Consider the following 22,278-nt stretch of genomic DNA (forward strand, 5'->3'; position numbering starts at 1 on the left):
ACCTGTATTTCCAAAGGCAAATAGGAATTGTAAAATTAGTCGGGATTTCATAACACAAGTCGTCGTTCAGTTTGAATGCTGGACAGGCTTCTCCTTAAAGAAATGTTCATAATATAGGCTTAATCCCAGAAAAGGTAAAAGGAAGAGTCAAGGAAGTTTCAAAAATAATAAAAAGGGTGAAACTGTGTTAACATTGCAAAATGCGTGTTATTTAGACATGTTCATATTATTCTTGATCCCATTACCCAGATAGTCACTAGAAACTCATTCAGGTGCTCTATCCAATAAAATATTTTAAATATCCATTCTTATCCCTACCTTTCCCTCACTAGTATAACTCGTAAGACTAGACAAATAAAAGTTTAAATAATGTAAATTTATTTTACTACCAAATGTATGGTACAGACAAACTTATTTTAAGTACCTAAACAGGTAGACTTTAAAGATCAAATCAGCAGTATTTCTTAATGCATGAGTTCTCTGATGGCCTTAAGTAAAAAGAAATACCATTCTGTCCATAAACATATTCAGTAATCCATTTGATTTGTTTATAAGGGCATGGCCTTAGGATTCGAATCCAGAAGCTATTAGTGCAGGATATTACAGAGTAAGAAATATATATACATAAAAGAGAGGACAGATGGTTTTTACACTTCATTAGTGCAAACAACTGATCTTCCTGCTGAATCTCAAATTATAGCTTTTCCTGAGCTACTGATTGATAAATATAGATGGTAACCGATTATAAGAAATTAAATGTCCAAAAGTCATGATAGAAATAAAATGATCACTTTCTTCAATTATTACATTTGGTAAGATGTATATTTCAGTACATTTTCTGAATATACGCAATGTGCACATGCAATATTTTATAAATGCTAATGTTTTCATATCTTACTGCAGACAGAAGAGCAGAGCAGGAGAAAATCAATGAAGCAAGACTCCTAACTTCCTTCTTTGCCATCCACCTTTGCAGGAACGTTTGTCTTCCAGGCATTTGGGAAAATTACCCTTTCTGTCTGGCTCCCTTTGTCCTTATAAAAAGTGAGAGTAAAGTGAGAAAGATAATGATTTATTCGAACAAAAGCTAGTTTGAGGAAGCTGAGAAATAAAAAATGACTCTTATTGTTTATTTTGTGTTACCACATTTTACAATATCTGTGCTCCATTAGAATCTGGGGATACCTATGTTTACTTAACACTAAGGTACACAAAATTATAAACAAAAACGCTGCCAGTTTTATACATTCCTGTAACTTTAATTTTACTAATTTCATTTGGCAAGATGAATTCTAGCTTAGGAAATCAATAACCATTTGTAAGGGAAGCATCTACTAAGAAGAAATCAACATTGAGAGCTCTGTCAGCTTTTTGCTTCCTGAGAATAACGGCAGATGATGGTGATGATAAACATAACGCTGATGGTGTTTATTTTACCACAACCACAAATACCACCTTCTCTCCATCAGCATATACATGCTGTTGATCCACTATCTAGTCAGTGTTCCCTTAGTTAAAATGAAAAAATGTCAAGCTCAGAATTTTCGTGTTATAGATGAGGAAATTCCACTCCAGAGAATAAATGCATTGTCCAACATCATACGATGACTGAAAGCTGTGGCCTAGATTTGAAACCAGGCTTGCTAACTCATGCCTCAGTGTTCAAATCTGGATGGAATATAGCACTCTAAGGATGTTTCCTGGGAAATTAATGGGAGTAAAAACAGACAGACACTCACTCACAAAAATTATAAAAAAAGGAAAGATAGAAGCATCATTACTCATGGTTACTAAACAGATTAAACTACCATCTGCTCATGGGCTTCATTTATTTAATTATTGTCTTTCACAACATCAGCGTATTGCTCCCTACTAGATTATTTTTATAAACAAACCTTTCTTAACCAACATCAGCACAACAATAAAATGTCCTGTAATCTCATATTTTCCTACCCCTATCTCCCTGCTTCTTTTCCCTTGAAAGAATATTTTATAGCTGCTGCTTTGGTTTACGTTCTTTTCAAACCAACTTCAGTTCATTTTCTGGAATCACCACTCTTTATGTGAGTTTTGTAATCAGCAGTGACTCTTGCTGCCACATTTTATGGTGATTTCTTTGATGTTCTGTTGCTAGACATCTTAGTGGTATTTGTCACAGGTCAGTACTACATCCTTCTTAAAACACTTTCTTCTTTTGGATTTCTTAATACCACATTTTTTTTTATCCCACTTATATATATTCATGGGCTTCTTTGCTGAGTCCTATAAAAATTGTGAGTTACAGAGTTCTGTGCTAGATACCTTTCTCTTTTCTGTGTACGCTTTCCCTCTGAGGTAATATGTACTCCTGGCTTTCACTGTCATCGTTATGCTAAAAATCGTCAAAGCTGTGTTGTCAAAACTCAAAGGAGTATCTGTTCCCTAGATTCATATTACTGTTTCCACTGATGTGTGTAACAGTCATGAACAACTTAGAATTGTCCTTGTTGGATTCTTGATTTTTGCTCCCAAACTCATTCCTCCCTCAATCATTTCATCTGAGTAAATGACACTAAAATCTGCCTAGGTGGACAAGTCAACAATCTAGATGTTATCCTTGATTTTTTTTTTTTTTTTGAGTTTTTAAATTCCCTTTCTTCACATCTAATCCAAAGCCTAGTCCTATCCACTTTATTATAAAAACATACCCCAAGTCCATCTACTTTTCTCTATCTCCACAACTGCTTCCATCATCATCTTTCACCTAAATCAGCCTGATAACCCTTTTTTTATTTATTTGTTTATTTATTTATTTATTTTGAGACGAAATCTTGCTCTGTCACCCAGGCTGGAGTGCAGTGGCATGCTGCAAGTTCCACCTCCTGGGTTCATGCCATTGTCCTGCCTCAGCCTCTTGAGTAGCTGTGACTACAGGCGCCCGCCACTACGCCTGGCTAATTTTTTTTGTATTTTTAATAGAGATGGGGTTTCACCGTGTTAGCCAGAATGGTCTTGAACTCCTGACCTCGTGATCCACCCAACTCGGCCTCCCAACAGATAACCTTTTAATGAGCCTATCTGTTTATACTCTATCTACTCTGCAATTAATATTCTATACAGTAGCTAGAGAGATCTTTCTAACATGCAGCATACATTCTGTCACTCCCCTCTCCCTTTAAAATAATCCAATGACTTTCCATCATTCCTCGAGTAAAATCCAAATCTTTCCTTCACAAATTTTACAAACTTAATGTGGACTACTGGACTACTCATCTCTCCAACCTCGTCTTCTTCTGTTCCAAGTGTATTCTAAACACACTAATCTTCTTTCTGTTTATTTGTTCCTCTTAACTCATCAAACATATTAAAGCCCTTGCAATAACAATAATAATAGCTAATATTTATTAAGTACTTAACTATGTAGCAAACACTATTTTAAACATGTAGCCTGTATTTTTTATTTAATCTTCTCAATAACACTTTGATATAGATATTATATATATTGTTACATGTAAGACACTGAGAGGTTATAAAATTGTTCAAGGTCTCCAGTGAATAAGGGATAAAATCAAGATTCAAATCCAGGCAAACTCTTTCACCCATGTCCCCAACCACTTTAAGATGCTGCCTTCCCCTAGCTATTCTCTAAATGGCTAAATCCACTAAACAGCTGCTCCAGTAAATAAACTAAATGCCTAAATGTCCTCCTCTTATCAATAAGATCTCAAATTAAATGTCACACATTGAGAGGTCTTCCTTACCCTCCCAATGTCAAGTAGCTCCCCAGTCACTCTTTATAAAATTGCCCTACTTAAATCTTGGCCTTACATTTATTTCTGTATGATATGTTTAGTTTGTTTGTTTATTTATTTTTTAATGTATTCTTCCTCTCTTCTCAACAAAATGTAAGCTTCACCAGAACAAAGGCGTCATGCTTTCTCATTATTGTTAACTCTAGTATCTGGAACAGTGCTTTCTGCTAAACAAAAAACCTTAGCTGGATGAATGAATAAATAAATGAATGGAACACCCCTGTTTATAGGTCACATACAAAAGCTATTCTTTTAAGCACCTAAAAGTTTGCTTTCTAAGGTAAGATTGACTGGAGTAAGAATCAATTTTCCCCACAAAACCAGGTAAAAATAAAAGGGTCAATGAGTCAAAAGACCACTTTACATAATCACCAAATATAGAGAATCTTTATGTAAAGCACTTTGTCCCCTACTCAGTGAAAAGCAAAGGACATTTTCATACATAATTATCATATACCTATTTTGGGTTTTAAGCAAGTATATTGCTTTTGAGTATAACATTTTTAATGTACTCACTATTTCAGAATAAGAAACCGAAGATGCAGTTATTATTTTTAAATTGTTAATGCTTTGAGACATTAACCTCATTTATAGTATGTTTCTTAGATTAATACAACAAAAATTAGTTTACCCAAAGGATTTGACTTCAGGAGTAAAAGCTATGATGGACTGAGGTCAAACAAAGATTAATACCAGGAAGACAAAGCCTGGAGTTGGACATTTTGAGTCACTGGGCAGGAAGAAGGCAGCTAATGGATGGTAGACATGAAGGAACACAACCAAAAGATTACACAGAGGAGAATCAAATAATGCAAAACACTAAGTTCATAAGTGTTCATAAGATCTTCCCTGGCCAACACTATATATATATTGATTTCCTGATTATAGGGATAAGTTTCTATCATACAGACAGAACAATTACCTTTAAGATACATGTGCAGGAACAAATCAGTGAGATTTGGTGAAATATAACTGTATTTGATTTTTTTATGTATTCACTTTTTATAAACACTAAACATAGAGCAGTAGTTTAATTTGCTTGTTTCTATGTTGACAACTTATGACTATGTTTTGTGGAAGAAGAGTAGAGGCAAATATGGCTAAACATAAGCTATATTTCAGGTTATCTAAGAAGACTGTCTTAAGGAATGCTGTTATGGTACAGTACTCCTGACTGAATTTCAATAATTTTTATTTAATATTGACAAATATTTAGTGCACTCATTGCTATGTCCTTTTCTTCTCAATACAGATTTGGTCTGATATAGCATCTTTCTTTAAATTTCTTTGCCAGTTGATTTAAAAAAAAAAGAGAAAAGAAGAAGAAAAAAGGCAACAGTAGAACCATAAGCAATAGTATTTTGAGAAGCTGTAACACACGACTTGCCTCCCTTTCACCTTTGTATTCCCAGCACCTAGAATAGTTCTGGTACAAAATAAGTTCACAGTAAATGGTTGTCAAATTAATAAATTAATTATTAAATCTTTAAATAGCAACCATTGTTTTTACCCTCTAACATATTTCAGAGAAATGCTTAGTGCTACAAGAAAGTCAAGTTTGCTTTCTAAGGTAAGATTGACTGGAGTATAAGAATCAGTTTTCCTCACAAAACCAGGTGCAAAATAAGAGTCAACTAGCCAAAAGACCACTTTACCATGGTCACCCAATGTTTAGTTTAAGAGCCAGAAGCTTTTAACCTCCGGTACAAATTCTATCCTAAGTTTTGGCCAAAATCACCTAAGGCTCAGCAGTGTCTCTTCGCCATAGAGATGCAAGGCTGGATTAGATTCAAGCACCAACAAAGCCAAAGACACCCCAAGCCAGTGATATGCTGTGGGTTGTTTGGAAATGTTGGTTAGATAAGGCTCATGGTATGATTAGAGCCCCACAGACAGTTCTTGTTCAGGTTTCAACTAATCAACATCTGATTATGTACACCTCAACATCTGAAATATGCAGACATTTGAGACAAATACTGGGATCGTGTCTTCTTGCTTTGTACAAATCATGCTTCAGTCTGGCTAATAAGGTACCTATATCATAGGAAGCAGTTTTTCTAGTAAAGCAAACTTCACTTTGAAGTTTAATTTTATAGTTTGGCCATCTAAAATGTTTAGTCAAACTCCATAACTACAAAATCTATATTGATTTGGACAACAGAAAGAACTTGAGGTCACCATAAATTTTTACCTATTGTGTTTCCACTTGGCAATTTCCTCTGAGTATAAAGTTTTATGGGAATGCACATTACAGTATGTTTATGTTTCATATTTGAGACATTATATTAATCTGTATTCAGAACAAAATTCGACTCACCTGACTTCTGAGATCCTGTGTATGTATATTTTTTCAAATAATCATAAACCATTCACATTTTTAAGATATTTTTAAGTTTTAGACTAACATTTTCTCCTTTAACTAGTGGATCTTCAACAGGAGTATATTTTTCCAAGATTGTAATCATTTAACTACTTTGAAAATGCACATCATTCCTACTTGAATCATATGTACAGCATCTTTTATTACAGCTCCTGCACATTTAGTAACCACTGTAAATTTTATTAGCTCTGATGTATTAAGTGATAAATATTATCACAATTCATAATATAAGTTCTATTTTTTTAAGGTTGAAAGAATTAAAGAGCAAGAGATTGCCATGTCAATTGTAAGAGCTAAAAGTTTAAAGAACAGGGTTTCAATCTATTCCTTGCAAGATGAAGTCCAAATTAAAATGCAGAACATTCACAGTTTAAATTTCTGCAAACTATTTACATCTTCCATTTTCATCTACTTCCTGGCCCCAAGGAAGCATGGCATATTAAACCTGGAAATGATTTTTCAAAAGGCAATATATAAATGTGATTTTTGCTTTATAAAATTAAAGGCTACTATATTTTTGTAGCTATTTTAACTTTTTACATTATAACCTAAATATTGTATGCACATAGCTGGAAAATTGTATTCTTAGAATAAAAAACAACAGTCTCCTTCTTTAGCTCTGCTCCCCAATTTCAACCACATTTTACAGTTTAATTTTAGGGCTATTAGTGATTATGTCTATATTTTTAATAACATGCTTTTTTTCTTCAGTTATTTTGGTTTACAGTTTTAGACATTGTTTACTGACTTCCTGCTCTGCAAGATGAAGATTTAGATAACTTTGCCGACTCCACTTTCTTTCGTGTTTCTTCCTAATATGATTTCGTGACTATTCACACTTCGACCCTATCAATTTTGTAGTTTCAAGTCTTAGATTTAAATCTTCATTATTTTTCAACAATAGGAAAAATCTCTTACCACCATATTTTTTTAAATATGAAGACAGTTACACCCCCGTCTTTCTTTCCATTTCCTCTCCCAATGTTTTATTCCCTAACAACATGGACTTTACCTATTCTTCTATGTTGTCATGGTTGGAAACATTTTGGCTTTCCTGTAATCACAGAGCAGATGAGATGTCTAACAAGTTTTATGTAATTAGTTTATGGACTGATTCTACAAGTTAGACATGAGTGTTTAGATTATTATAGCAATGTTTATATTGTTCCTTGGGAGCTAAGTGGTGAACTTAGACACATTTCCTTCCTCTTTACCCCCAATGTCATACTTCTTCCATTCAGTGGAGACTATTACTAGAGTTAAATTCAAGTGAATTATTTTGTGTACATCAATAATTGCCTTTGCATTACCCAGTTTTTCTAGAAGATCTCATACAGTCTATCTATGTATCAATTCCACTTATTTCTGAGACCTCCCTCTTGGAACTGTGTTTCCATTCTGGGCTGGTTGTTCTCAAGGTCCACTGCATAGTTGTCATTCTGGGACAGGAAATCACTATTTTCCTGTCTGGTGCCTTCCCCTGTCTTGGTGTACTCACTGCAACATATACCCAAGTAATTTCTGAAGAAAGAGTTCATTGTAGGTAAATTTTTGGAAAGTGCTCATGTCAAAAAATATCTTTATTCTGTTTTCTTCTGATTTTCTTCCTAAATATAAAGGCCCTCATCATTGTCTTCTAGCATCCAGTATTGGTGATGAGAAGCCCAATTCTGGTCTAATTCTACCTGTTTGCATGTGACAAGCTCATATTCTTTCTCTAAAAAGTTTCCATTTCAATTTACTCTTAATCTTATAACATTTCACAGTAGATTTTTTGGAAGTAGTTCTTTTTTTCATTCATTATCATGTGTTCTTTTAATCTGAATATTAAGGTTTTGTTACTGGGGAGATTTCCTGTATAATTTCTTTGATAATTTTCTCCCCTCTTTTCCTCTCTCCTCTCATTCTAGAAACCTTGCTCTCTGGATGTTGGAGCTTCTAGATTGATCCGAGATGTGTCCGTATTTTTTCTCTTATTTTCATTTTTATCTTTTTTGCTTTATTTTGGGGATAACTCTTTTTATCTTGCAACCTATTTGTAATATAATTACATTTTTGTTTTCTAATATTTCTTTTGTGTTTTCCTTTTACAACACACAGTATATATTGTACAAATCTCTTAGAAGGTACTAGGATCTTGTTTATTCTCTGAGTCATCTCCTCTGTGGGGAGCCCCGGTTTTTCTGAACATTTACATCGTCATTCTTACAAACTTTTTGAAAATATCTGGCCATCTTTGGATATGCATACATTTTTAAAGTTTTGAATAATAAATCTGCTTGGAAACTCTTATTATTAAGATACGGCTTGACAATTCTTTCTATGGTCAGTAGGAAGGGAAACCACCAATGTCATTGTGTAGAAGCCTTTGTTCTGGCCCTCCAATGTCTTTATTAGTCACCCTAAGTACTCTTAGATCACCAACATAGTTTCATATTTTTTTTCCTTTGCCTCCTGGAGTTCTGCATCTATAGATGAAGATGGAATCAATTGCTTTTAATGCACGATTTAAGTGGTGTACCTGTTTTCAGAGTCCCATCTGACTCCTAGCATTCTTTCTACTTATATTTCTGAGTCCTTTCTTTTTTCTCTTCAAGGCAGATCATCTCCCTCCTTGGGTCTCACTTGCTCTGCTTAGACACAAATGCATCTTATTCCATCTTCATCTTTAATGACCACTCTTCATCAACCCTGCCTCCTGGAAATTGGTGAAAACTTCTTCACTAATGGCTCTTGTACCTTTTCTTTTCTTTTTCCTTTTGTTTTTGTTTTTTTCCACTCACGGTTTACTCCTTTACCATCATTTTAATGAGATCATGGAAAATGAAAGCAGATAAAATCATGTATCACTCCATCATCTTAAGTCAGAATTACTTTTCTATGCTTAGAAAAAAAATCACATCTTTTATGATGTTTTTAGGGGAAAGAGAGGCCCTTCTATTTGTTATACTCTACTTACACTTGAAATTGTTATGCTCATATCATCTGTGGATTAAAAAATGTATATAGGACATTATTAAAAATAATATTACTCCCACTTATTCTGCATTCAGAAAATATACTCAACTAGATCCGTTCAGAATATGATTAACATTTTCTAGTTCAAACTGATACTACTTTACTCATCTATTGTTCGTGTGTTTATAGCGGGTAGAGCTTATATATTCTAAATAGGCAATGCAAGGTCTTGATATTCTATAGATAATGTCATAAAGTCTTCTGAATTATTGGTCTAGTTTTACTGATTTGAGGAAATCATAAAGTAACCCACTCTGTGGATATAATGATACTATCGCATTTGATTTCTTTTACATAAAGGGAAAAATATATTCAATTCAGGTTTTATGAAATGCTAGAGATTACTAAATTTGTAGTTATCACTGAACTAATAATGCAAAATATGTTACCATTCATCATCTTCCTAACTGCAAAGCTTAGTATTCTGCCAATTATAAATTATTCTTATAAGAAGTACATATAGAGAAAACTGAGCCAAAATAAGTTTCAAGTTATAATTAGTTTGTCTTTGATTCGCTTTGGGTATTCTTGTCTTTCCAAACAAACAAGGACCAACAGGAACTAATAGAAATTGATCAATTCTAAATAGTCAGAGGAGGAAAGAAGATATGTAGAACAAATAGGACCCAAAAATGTTTTAAGAAAAGAAAGAAATAGAAGAAAATAACATGATATAAATGGATGAGAAAGAAGACTTTTTTTGTTTACACCAAAATCCAACATTTATAGGCAGTTATATTGCCTTTCACAATGTGTATAATTAATAAATCACTTTTAAATTTTGCTGTTTAAAAATCTCGTAAAACTATATATTGGGTTCTATGCTTACTACCTGGGTGCAAAATACCTGTGTAACAAACCTGCACATGTACCCCTAAAATAAAAGTTGAATTTAAAATAAATAAAAAGAAAGATAAGCATAATAAGTGACCCAAACTAATATAATCCAGATAAAGGAACAAAAACATTATTTTATAATATGGTTAAAACTTTATAGTAATCTTTTCTTTTTAATCTCACAAAAATGTTTATCTTTCTGTTTGGTTTTGGCTTTGGCATTTATGAAGTCCAAGCTATTTCTAAGATCTTGTTCACAGGCAGGCTGGGTTGATAAAAATATTACAACTTTTTCATGAAAGTCATTAATTTTTTTGTCATGTATTACAGCTCCTCATCATTCATCTACATGTGACTTCAGGGTCTGAGAGTTTGAGTTTTGGGGGTTTTGTTCTTTGTGTGTTCATATCTGCCCTATCAGACCTGTTATCTGTATAAGGCATTTACCTTTAAAAGCTCTACATCTTTCTTATAGACTGTGGTTGAATTTTTTATTCTTATAGCCTGTAAAGTTATCTTCTTGGGGACTGCTTCTTTGCCAATATAGAATGAAAATCAATTGGTAGTGTTTTTCTGGCTGGTATAAGTTATCCATAGTCACAAAGCATGGGGATAGGAGAAGGGCAGGAGTTTCTAGCCATCAATTAAACAGATCTATGGGCAATTTGCTTCATTTGTCTAACTTTTTACTTAAGAGAAGCTGCCACTGAATTGGTATAATTATAATGATGTCTCTCATTTATTTCTGTACAGATTGTACAAATCATTTCCCGCTTTAAAATTTTATGTTTAAAATTTGGAGCATTGAAAAAGCAACTCCTCATGGTTCAATGTTCGGTTAAAGGCCCAGCACCCACTGTGAATAATCATTTATTCAGAAATGTTATATTAATCCCATGGATTGGCTTAGTTCTATGATCCCTTTCTTTGCTCCTAGTGTGAGTATGTGTACTGGAATCATTGGCTTTGTTCACCTAACATGTTTGTGTTTCTCTAATTTCAGCATGTGGCAAATTGATGAAAATCACAGGCCCAGTTACAGTCAAGACATCTGGAACCCGATTTGGTGCTTGGATGACAGATCCTTTAGCATCTGAAAAAAACAACAGAGTATGTTTCTCCCACAAACACCTTTGCTTAGAATTAAGTTCTGCTTACACTTTTTCTCTTCTGGACTATTCATTTTCTTCAGGGATATTTGTTTGTACTTGAAAACTGTTACATAATTTGCAAATATTTTCTGTTTGATATTAACATATCTAAGGAAGAATGGCAAATCTATTTTAGTAAAATGTTACACCTTCTAATTCATCAGTTTAGCAAATCTAATTTTATTGATTTTAGTCATGTTTTATGCTTGGGAAGGGCTAACTTCCTGTATACTCTTTCTAAAATATGTTCTTTAGTGTGAAAAAAATAGCACTAAATAAATGAAAAACTCAAGGGCAAAACCAGTTTACTAAATAAGCTTAAATATCCCTGAAGTCTAGAAGTAATTTTAAAAGCAATAGCACTGAAACTTTTGGGGGGTATTTTCATAAGTTGACAATGTTTGTGTTATATAAATCAATATACTAGAAACTTGCCATAGCTCTATTTATGTCATATTACAGAACTCAGTATAAATTAAGATTCTCTAGGGTTCCTTCCAAATAAGTTAGTTATTAAGTTAGTAAAATGGTTTCTTTAAAATGTAGTTGTACTTACAAGTTAGCCCAATAAACAAGTGTTTCTAGAAGATTCTATGGTACTTATTTCAGTTTAATATGCAAAACTAGACTATACATTTTTTTCAGAGCAAGAGATAGAATAAATGTAATTTGCTGAAGGTTATGTTTGTTGTAGTTTTCACTGATTGCATTATTTATCAGGTGTCGTAATTTGCATTGACATATGTTTGGTTCACTCAGTGATATGCACCAAATGGTCAGGAATTTAAAAAACAAAGAAAGCAAAAGCAAAAAGCAAATTGATGTCAAGGTAGTAAATTCAGTTATTTCTTTTTCACATAGACAGACCATAGCAATATTTTTACAAAAGCCTGAAATACACTGCAGCAGGTCAGCAGTAAGATAGTGTGGCTTCCAGAGCCTGAGAATTATAATAATAAGTGCTGACTCTCACTGTCTTTCTTTTGGAATTATCAGAAAAGTACAGAATTTAGTCACTCCATTTATTTTTTTCCTTCTTCTCAGGTCTGGTACATGGACAGTTATACTAACAATAAAATTGTTCGTGAATACAAATCAATTGCAGACTTTGTCAGTGGGGCTGAATCAAGGACATACAACCTTCCTTTCAAGTGGGCAGGAACTAACCATGTTGTCTACAATGGCTCACTCTATTTTAACAAGTATCAGAGTAATATCATCATCAAATACAGCTTTGATATGGGGAGAGTGCTTGCCCAACGAAGCCTGGAGTATGCTGGTTTTCATAATGTTTACCCCTACACATGGGGTGGATTCTCTGACATCGACCTAATGGCTGATGAAATCGGGCTGTGGGCTGTGTATGCAACTAACCAGAATGCAGGCAATATTGTCATCAGCCAACTTAACCAAGATACCTTGGAGGTGATGAAGAGCTGGAGCACTGGCTACCCCAAGAGAAGTGCAGGGGAATCTTTCATGATCTGTGGGACGCTGTATGTCACCAACTCCCACTTAACTGGAGCCAAGGTGTATTATTCCTATTCCACCAAAACCTCCACATATGAGTACACAGACATTCCCTTCCATAACCAATACTTTCACATATCCATGCTTGACTACAATGCAAGAGATCGAGCTCTTTATGCCTGGAACAATGGCCACCAGGTCCTGTTCAATGTCACCCTTTTCCATATCATCAAGACAGAGGATGACACATAGGCAAATGTGATATGTTTTCATTGATCTAAACAGTGTAATTTGTGATAAACTCTATAGGACCCCTTCCATTTTTTTCTTCATTATTATTTTTCATCATTTCCCCAAAGCAAAGCATTTTTATTGTAAAGTTGGTGTTTCAAAAAAATAGCTGAGCTTGTCTAACTTACCATGTTGGAAACACATCTTAACTTCTAAATTTATAAGGCCTATCATGTCCTTGTCATGAAAAGCACTAAAACAAAAGAATTTAAGTGGCTAAAGTCATAGTTTTGCAAGAGATAAATGATCTGCCTTATATTAGAGTCAGAGACTAATGGTGGCTTAAATGCATGAATGTCTTTTTCTTTTTTTTAACTGTCATTTTTTTACTGTCTTTTGCTCCATACCGGGAAATATTTTGGTAGGAATTAGAAGAACAAAAAGCACTTTTACCCCATCTATTTCTTTTAAAAAAAGTAAGGATTTCATTTATATTGAAAAACAATATTAATCATTCTGTTGTTAACACAATTCTCTGATGCGGTGCTGTACAGTCATTTTTAAATCTCTTGCTAACATTTTATTGGCAGTATGTATTTCTACCATTGTAACCACCATTGTGCTATTGTATCTCTTCACTTCTGTGAAAGTAATATTTTTTATAAAATACACTGAAATTTAATCTTAGCAATTGAGTCCATTTTCAAGTGTGGTCAAGAATAATCTTGGCTTACCCCTTTACATAAGCATTATAAACTAAAATGAAAACCAAACCAGATACTTTACATAGAGTCTTTATTTTACCCCAAGTTTATTGGGCCACTGACATTGAATGCAACACCTCTTTTCGTACACCTGAGTTACTGTGCTCACTCCACTGAATGCAACCCATATAGTTTTTTGCACAAGATGCAGCTGGATTCCAAATATCGGATTTGAGTTGACTCTACTCATTTCTTATATACTAAAGAAATTTTGTTCTTTGTAGTTAAATGTACTAGCATTTAATTTATATTTTACATACAACTTGCAATAATGAAATTCCTTATGTCAGGACCCCGAAAAGTACATAAGCACATTTGAAAACTATTAGAAAAAAAATTTCTGTAATGTCCTCTAGATTTAGATTATGAGCCTTGAGGGGTTATTGGCAAGATTTGTGCAAAATAAAATGATGGGGAGACTTGGGAGTTGTCTTTGTGGTTTCAAAAGTGTAAATAACCAATCTCAGAAAACGAAATGGAAAAACAACCCCTTGTTACCTTGATTCACTGTATATGGGAAAATAATGTAATCGAAAGGGAAGAGCTTTAATAATACTTACATTAATAACTCTACAAAACATATAATCAAACTATATATCAAACATTTCATTGAGTTTGACTGTATTTTCCACATATTAAAAAAATAGTTCCCTAAGGCAGCTTTATGGAAACTAATATGGGTTGGTTTTACAATTTAAAAAGTATATTCTATAATAAATAATAAAACATCGTTTTAAATGTTTAGTTTCACACATACATAGTACCACGATTTTCTTTGGAAGATAAGGATGTAACAATTTAGATAAAGCATCATGTAAAGAAATCCTAATATGTAAGTGTAATTCATTTCAAATGTCACAAGTAAGGCATCATCCTCAAATATCTCACTGTCAAAATTGTAGAATTAAATGACCCAATATTGAAACTGTCAAAGTTTAACAATGATTTCTTTTTTTTTGCCTACAAAAAGTTAGCATGACTTAATGACTACTCTGGGTCCTTTTGCAATATTTTATTCTTTTTTTACAAGTTGATGTAAGCTCTGGTATGCTACTGAGAGTTGGAAAATTTCGGAGATTCACTTGTCATTGCACACACACCACAAAAATAATCAGGCTGTGTTCCATACATTGAGTTTGTACGAGGAAAGGAAGTCACTTTAATTTTAAAAAAGAATGAATTTTTAAGTAGAGAGCTTCTAATAGATATCTGCATCATCACTACTTGTTTGTTTAAAACAATGTTATGTGGTACCACACACATTCAAAATTTGGCTGATTACAGCTTATTCATGAGGTATGAAACTTGCAACCCACTTTATTGTTTTCTAAGTAAGATTTTATCACCATTTCCAATTTATAGTGTATGTGCTGCTAGAGCAAACACAGATATTATTATTGTCACTAGAAGTGGGGAAACATGAATTTAAGAATGTGATCATTATTAAACATTTGCAGTTTAAAAGCATTTTTCTTAATAAATTATTATCAGTTTTGTGCCTGAAATAAATAAGAACTACTCTATTCACTGTTTTTTAAATCTCCAACAAATAAAATAAATCTTATGAGGGAAATAATGAGTATTTTTAAATCATGCACATAATCAAAGCATTGGAGAAATCCAAGCTCAGAAAGTCTTAATCCTAACTGAACTATGTAACTGATATTTTCTGAATTAGCCAGATCATTAACAAGCTTTCGTATCACTCATATAATAATACGTTCATGGTCTGATTGTGTGTTATTTGTGGCGCTTGAATCACATGCTTATTATTTGCACCTAAACTTACATCTACGAGTTCAGATAATGATAGTATTTCAATATGTTTCCAATATGTAGAGATAAAAGAAAAAATGACAGCAGATGTGTTATATAAATAGAATTATGATTAGTTAAGGTTCATTACAAACTCAGAATCTCTGATTCGTGTCTCCATACTCATGGAGTCATTTCACCTTTGTAGTCAGTAGTGTTCTCTCTGATGATGAAATATTATCTTCAGAAAATAATGTTAATTTCTTATTGTTTCTTATTCTTAATAAGAAACAAGTTTTTATATCTTAAAATAATTACCAAATTTAGGTGTATGAATTTTTCAACCAGTAAAATTAGTTTTAAAATGTAACTATATAAAATTATGCTTATGTTCGTTTCAAAATAAGACCAATTATTTCCCTATTAAGCTAAGTTTTACATGTAATAGTTCTTTAATGTTATTCTCCTTAAAGAATAATTTACAAAAATTTTAAAAACTTATCTGATCACTTTAACCATTGCAGAGTATGTAAAAGCCAAGCTTTATAGAAATGTAATATTTGGAAAACAGAATCAAAAATGTCATCTTGTTGAATTGATGGAATAGTTATGATTATATTCTTTATTGTACTCTATGTGATAAAGTTCCCATGACATTATCAAAGGATGGATGCTCATGTGAAGGCACAGCAAGAAGGAATCACCTATGAAGCAGAAAAAGGCCCTTACCAGGCACAGAATTTACTGGCACCTTGAGCTGGGACTTCCCAACCTCTAGAACTAGGCAAAATACATTTGTGTTGTTTATAAGCTTTAAAAAAAAAAAATGGACATCTAGAAACGAAGTGTACTTCACTTTCTCTATCATCAGATGATAAGTAGAACATGAGATGAGCCTTAGTCTACCTAGTGTTCTAGGAAAGGAGCATGAATTACATGCGGACTCTGTAGGATGAAACAAAGCCTTCATTACTTAATGTTTATAGCTTTAAACAGTTATTTATAGAAAGGCCCAGAGTCATAAATATTCAGTTCAGCAAGCAGTATCCTTACTGAAATCAAGATTATAGAATCATTTCTCATTCTAAAAGTTAACTAAACTCAGCATAAAACTATTAGCCAACAATTTGTCATTACTAGTGACTTCAGAGAAAGTCTGGGACTTAATAACATCTGTTCTTTTGAATTGTTGGACTTATACTAGAAAATAAAATAATGACAGCATTAACTTATGGAAGAAGAAACAACTTCATGAAAAATTTGTCATTATTTTTCTAAGAAACCATGAATGCAAATCTTAAAAATCACTTGAATAAAGCATAGAAAACTATTGCTCTACTATTTAGCTAATCAGAAAAATAAATGTTCCCCCCACTGAATTTACCAAGCTGATTTATCTGACTTACATCTTCAAATTATGTTATGCAGTTTTTCTCTTTTGGTTGATCTATTCCATCAGGCTTAGTGGAATTTTAATCCTGTTTGGAGCCTGCCTTGTCTCCAAAATGTCAAACTGGTTGGCATAAAACTTACTCCCTTTGAAGCTCAGTTTATCAAGTGCCAAATAGGTTTTACAGATATAAATTATTATTAAATATGACTTACAAGTGACATAAAAGAAAAGAATAAAGTTGTACGTTGCTAAGAGGATATAACTTTTATATTTTATATCTATGGCAATCTTAAAACATAGTATTAATATAATTATTCCTAGTTAAAGACATGAAGCGATATGGTGAACATGGAAAAGTTCTCGGGAAGATTTTAGTGCCCTGAGAAGTCTGCAAGTAAACCATACACATCTATGCAGTTCAGCATCATGTTTCATCCCTATCAATGTTATGTTATGCCTGGAAGAGCTTGCAGCGGATTTTTATAAATGACTAAAATAGTGCCATCATATATATTCCCTACCACAATTTAGACTTGAAAACATTGGATATAAAGAGGCATTTTAAGAAAATTAATATTTTGTGACAAAAAAATGTTTAAATGGAGAAAGAAATAAGCTGAATAAAAGAAACACTGACCATATAAGTATGTTATGGAAGCATATCATGCTGCAGTAATACATTTCCAGCCAGCTGTTTGTCTATATCATTCTTGACTTAACATGAATTCATATATATTACCAGTGGGTAGTTATCCAACTTTACAACCAGATACTACTGCCTTATGTATTCCCAGATGACATTCTAGATGCTAGGGTTATAGCCGTTAACAGACAAATAAGGTGTTCATGTGCTTACATTCTAATGGGAACAGGCTGCAACAAAAATAAGTTCTATTTGTATTAATTGCTGTGAAAAAATAAAAAAATTATATGATAAAGAGTGACTGGTTGTTGCTAGGGGTAAGGTTAAGGGATAAGAGATAATGTTTAGAGGAGATAGTCAAGAGAGGTCTCCTGTAGAAGAAGCCTACCATGGTAAATTCATACAAAGAATGAAACGTCATCACTTATTCCATGTAAAATAATATGTCTTCTTTATTTCTGTTCTTAGGAATCTATGGACCAAACATTCTTAACATTTCTCAGTTATAGAAGTTTATTTTTTTTTATTTTTTTAACCTGAAGTCCAAAAATACCCTTCTGTGAATGGTTGAACCCCCTGAAACTATATGCTAAATGTAATATATAGATGTGGTTGTGCACTATTTCTGGTAGAGGATTTCCAGTTTTCATCAGATTTCCAAAGAAATCCATATCCCAGAATACCACTACTCTGTCAATTTAATCTAATTTAATCCCAAATTTATTAAATATCCTTTAACAAACACTGAATGGCTGTCATCTTTCTTGAAATCTTCAAGAATTTCAGCTTGATTCAGAAAGAAAAGAAATCAACATCCCAGTATCAGTAACTTTTTTGTGTTTTGTTTTCATAAGAATTCAAGACAAAGTAGTCCCCTGTAAAAGCTCTAAGGAGATTATATATATATATATATATATATATATATATATATATATATATATATATGTGTGTGTGTGTGTGTGTGTGTGTGTGTGTGTGTGTATGTGTATGTGTATGTATACACATATATACACGTATATATATCTGAATCCAGTTATTTTTCTGTGATAGAGCCTTACAGGCACGTTCTTGTTAGATTCAGTGACCCAAGAGTCTCTATTATGAAGCCTGTCCTACGTCTATTTGAGTCTGGAGAACATTGTCTTATAATGCTAATGCAGCCTTTTGGCAGCACCATTAGACTGTGACTGGAATTGAGCAAATGCAGTGTGCTCCATCAAATTTAACTGCAAATTCCTCTCCTGAAATTAGCTACTGCAGCAACATATACACAGAAAAGAGAAAGCTTTTAACACTTGCCATGGTTTAGAAACTATGGTGGTTGACGTGCACATAATCTACAGCTTCAGGATTTTAAGAAATGTTTTTATTTAAAAAACTACAGTCACACACAGATAAAGTAATGCTGAGTACAGAATTGAGGCTGTTTCCATCAGTGATGTTTACTTTGACTTTTTCTCATAAAGGACTTGAGAAGACTCACCCATTAGCTTCCATTTCAATGTAAACCAAAAATAATAAAACTAAGTATTTTCATTCTCTGGTAACTTTATTAAACTTCGTTAGAAACTATTATTGGAATATGAAGTATGCATAGAAAAAGAAGTTGAACAATTTCTTACATCAGATTTTTATGAAAAGATAAAATCTAATCATGTAAATAAATGCCTGTTCCAAGTATTTGTTCTCAGGAAATATCTTCCAACTTTTTCTGTTCACTCAGTGATTTAAGCTCTCATTCAATCAATTTCCCGATCTCCATCTCTATGCCCAGAATTTGGTGCCCTGTTTGGAAATGATTCTTTTGTTTACTGACCTCTGTTACTTTTATGTATAACCAGTTTTACTTTTTCCTTTGGCCAAGGGGTATTGCCATCAGCTATGGCTTTATGAAATGTTCCCTGACGAAGTAAGCCATTATTTTCCAAATCAGATGAAAGAGTGGGTTATATAGCCTCCCTCATAATTCACTTCAAGGTTAACCTCGAACTCCCTTTCATTAAATTTTGATTCATCTTTTAGAATTTACTTAAGACATCATCTTATTTCATACAAAACCATCATTATTTTGTGTTCCTTTTATATTGAATTTGTATTATCAAATTATCACACCACATTGCAATGATTTGCTTCCTTCATGTTAGTGTGGACTCCTCAAGAATGGGGTCAATGGAATATTTGCCTTACATACCCGCCCCAGCAAAGCATCTGACAGAGTAATACCAAAATAAGTGTTAATAACCAAAGGAGTATAAGACTAAGCAGTCAAGTAACTTCTTTAACATATATAAAAACACTAAAATATTTGCTTCATTCTGGGAACATCATGATAAATTAATTTTTCCAAATTTATTTTATTGGAAATAAATTTCTATATCTTCTTAAGGTAAAATTCTAAAGATAAGAAGTGTCAAGAAGGTAAAACTAGGCTTAATTTGCCCTCTTGGATGAGTGGGCCCCTCCTGATACAGTACATTTTATTCCAGGAAAAAGAAGCTTAAAAGGGCTCCCATAGTTATTTTTATTATTTTTCTCATTAATACCTGTTTTTAAAATTTTTTTAAAAATCATTTTAACTTTCACCCACTCAACATTTGATTCCCAACTTTCCCCTTTTTCTCCTGTAAGTAAAAACTTTTCATAGAAATATGATTTATCTTTGGCAGAACAGACAGGATTTTATCAAAGGAACATGTACTACCAAGGCCAGGGAAAGATGAAGGAGTTACCCCCTCCTTTCTTAGCCCATGTTTTCATGGGCTGATGTTCATTAATCCATCTGGTTTCTAAGTAAGTGCACCTGGCAATGCCTTTTAAGTAACATCAGTGAAGAACAATTCTTTATATAATGTAAGCAATTCTTCCAGAAGGCAGACTATTTGTTCTAAAGTTAAATATAATGATACGTCTTTGAGCAGGGTTTTGGTTTTTTTTTTTTTTTGTCCTGTAAATGAAAATATCGGGCATAGTTTTCAAAAGCTGCTCTTTTGAGCTTGAGGTTTTCCTCAGAGGCTGCCATAAAGGGATAGATGAACTTAATTGAGATGATATAATAAACCACAAACTTTTTCATCAGTTCCAATATAGACAATCTTACTTTTATTTACTTTTAAAAATGTTTCTATGTTGGCTTTTTTTGTTTTGTTTTGTTTTGTTTTGGTCAGAAAGCATTTTGTGGTTTAAAAAAATAGTATGAAAACCACTTAACCAGATGGTCTCCGAGCTTTCTTTCTGCTCTAACCTTCTACTATTCTGTGATTCTAAAAGATCAATAAAGACTGTGCGTGAACTGGGACTAATGGTTCTGTAGTTCAGATTGAAAGGGAAAATACCAAAGGGGAAGGAGAGATAAAATAAAAGTTTACTAATTCAGTTTCCAAAAGTTTTTAAGTAGTTTCCGGAGAGTTACCCACTTTATGTTAAAACTAAGACAAACGTTTCATATTGCTATTGTTTGACTAAACTTGCAGCCTAACTAGGAATATTCTCTCCCTCACCTCAGTACAAAAGTCTACGGCTCTTTCCTCGTTACACTACTTTTAAGAACTCCTCCTCTCATTTCCTTCAACTATTACTGAATGACTTCCAAATTCATCTCATGTCTGCAATTTTAGCATTTCTAGCTATCTAAATATTTGTATGCAAATGTTCAATGAATTTAAAGGTAATATCTCCATAAATGAACTAATCTCTCCCACACCATCTTCCTAGGGGATACAAAGTCTAATCTCCTTAAAACAGTATACACAACCCTTCATCATCCTCAATAAATAAGAATTTAGGTTTCACTCATCATTTTTTCCCTGCTGTCACTTCTACCTATAACACTATCTGTCATATCTTTCTTAAATGGTTACTTCTTGCCCCTGTTTCAGAGATGAGCTTAAATTTTTGTTCTTTTAGGAAGCTTTCCTAACTATTCCCTTAGGTGTGTGATTTGCTCTTTTGTGTGTGCTGTCATATTACCTTGTACTTACCTCTATCACAGCAATTGTTACAAATAAATATCTATTTACTTGTCCACTTCCCACCCTAGACTATGAATCTCCTGGAGTCAAGAACAACATTTATATTAACATAGTGATCTCTGCTAAGTAGGTTCTATATGTTGCTAGCTTGACCAGCTAAACCATTGTATTTGAACAATAATATCACTATTCTTCTGGACACATTTAACTCTTCCATCACCATCATTCCCTATGCCTAAATTCTTTTTTTTTTTTTTTTTTTTTTTTTTTTTTTTTTTTTTTTTTTAATTTATTTATTATTATTAAACTTCAAGTTGTAGGGTACATGTGCACAACGTGCAGGTTTGCTACATATGTATACTTGTGCCATGTTGGTGTGCTGCACCCATCAACTCGTCATTTACATCAGGTATAACTCCCAATGCAATCCCTCCCCCCTCCCCCCTCCCCATGATAGGCCCCGGTGTGTGATGTTCCCCTTCTCGAGTCCAAGTGATCTCATTGTTCAGTTCCCACCTACGAGTGAGAACATGCGGTGTTTGGTTTTCTGTTCTTGTGATAGTTTGCTAAGAATGATGGTTTCCAGCTGCATCCATGTCCCTACAAAGGACACAAACTCATCCTTTTTTATGGCTGCATAGTATTCCATGGTGTATATGTGCCACATTTTCTTAATCCAATCTGTCACTGATGGACATTTGGGTTGATTCCAAGTCTTTGCTATTGTGAATAGTGCAGCAATAAACATACGTGTGCATGTGTCCTTATAGCAGCATAATTTATAATCCTTTGGGTATATACCCAGTAATGGGATGGCTGGGTCATATGGTACATCTAGTTCTAGGTCCTTGAGGAATCGCCATACTGTTTTCCATAA

General features: G+C 33.2%; 1 protein-coding gene across 2 annotated transcripts in view; it reads left to right on the top strand.

The window, feature by feature from the left end:
• Positions 1 to 15,223, top strand: part of OLFM3 (olfactomedin 3) — a 200,792-nt gene extending 185,569 nt beyond the window's left edge. For both annotated transcript variants that reach the window (XM_007977796.3, XM_007977795.3), the window contains exons 5-6: positions 11,030 to 11,136; positions 12,222 to 15,223. In XM_007977796.3, the coding sequence (XP_007975987.1) occupies positions 11,030 to 11,136; positions 12,222 to 12,899 (785 nt within the window). In that variant the 3' untranslated portion in view covers positions 12,900 to 15,223. The remainder of the gene's footprint in view (positions 1 to 11,029; positions 11,137 to 12,221) is intronic.
• The last annotated feature ends 7,055 nt before the right edge of the window (positions 15,224 to 22,278 follow it).

Source organism: Chlorocebus sabaeus, chromosome 20 (assembly GCF_047675955.1).
Source record: "Chlorocebus sabaeus isolate Y175 chromosome 20, mChlSab1.0.hap1, whole genome shotgun sequence".
In the NCBI taxonomy this organism is placed as follows: domain Eukaryota; kingdom Metazoa; phylum Chordata; class Mammalia; order Primates; family Cercopithecidae; genus Chlorocebus; species Chlorocebus sabaeus.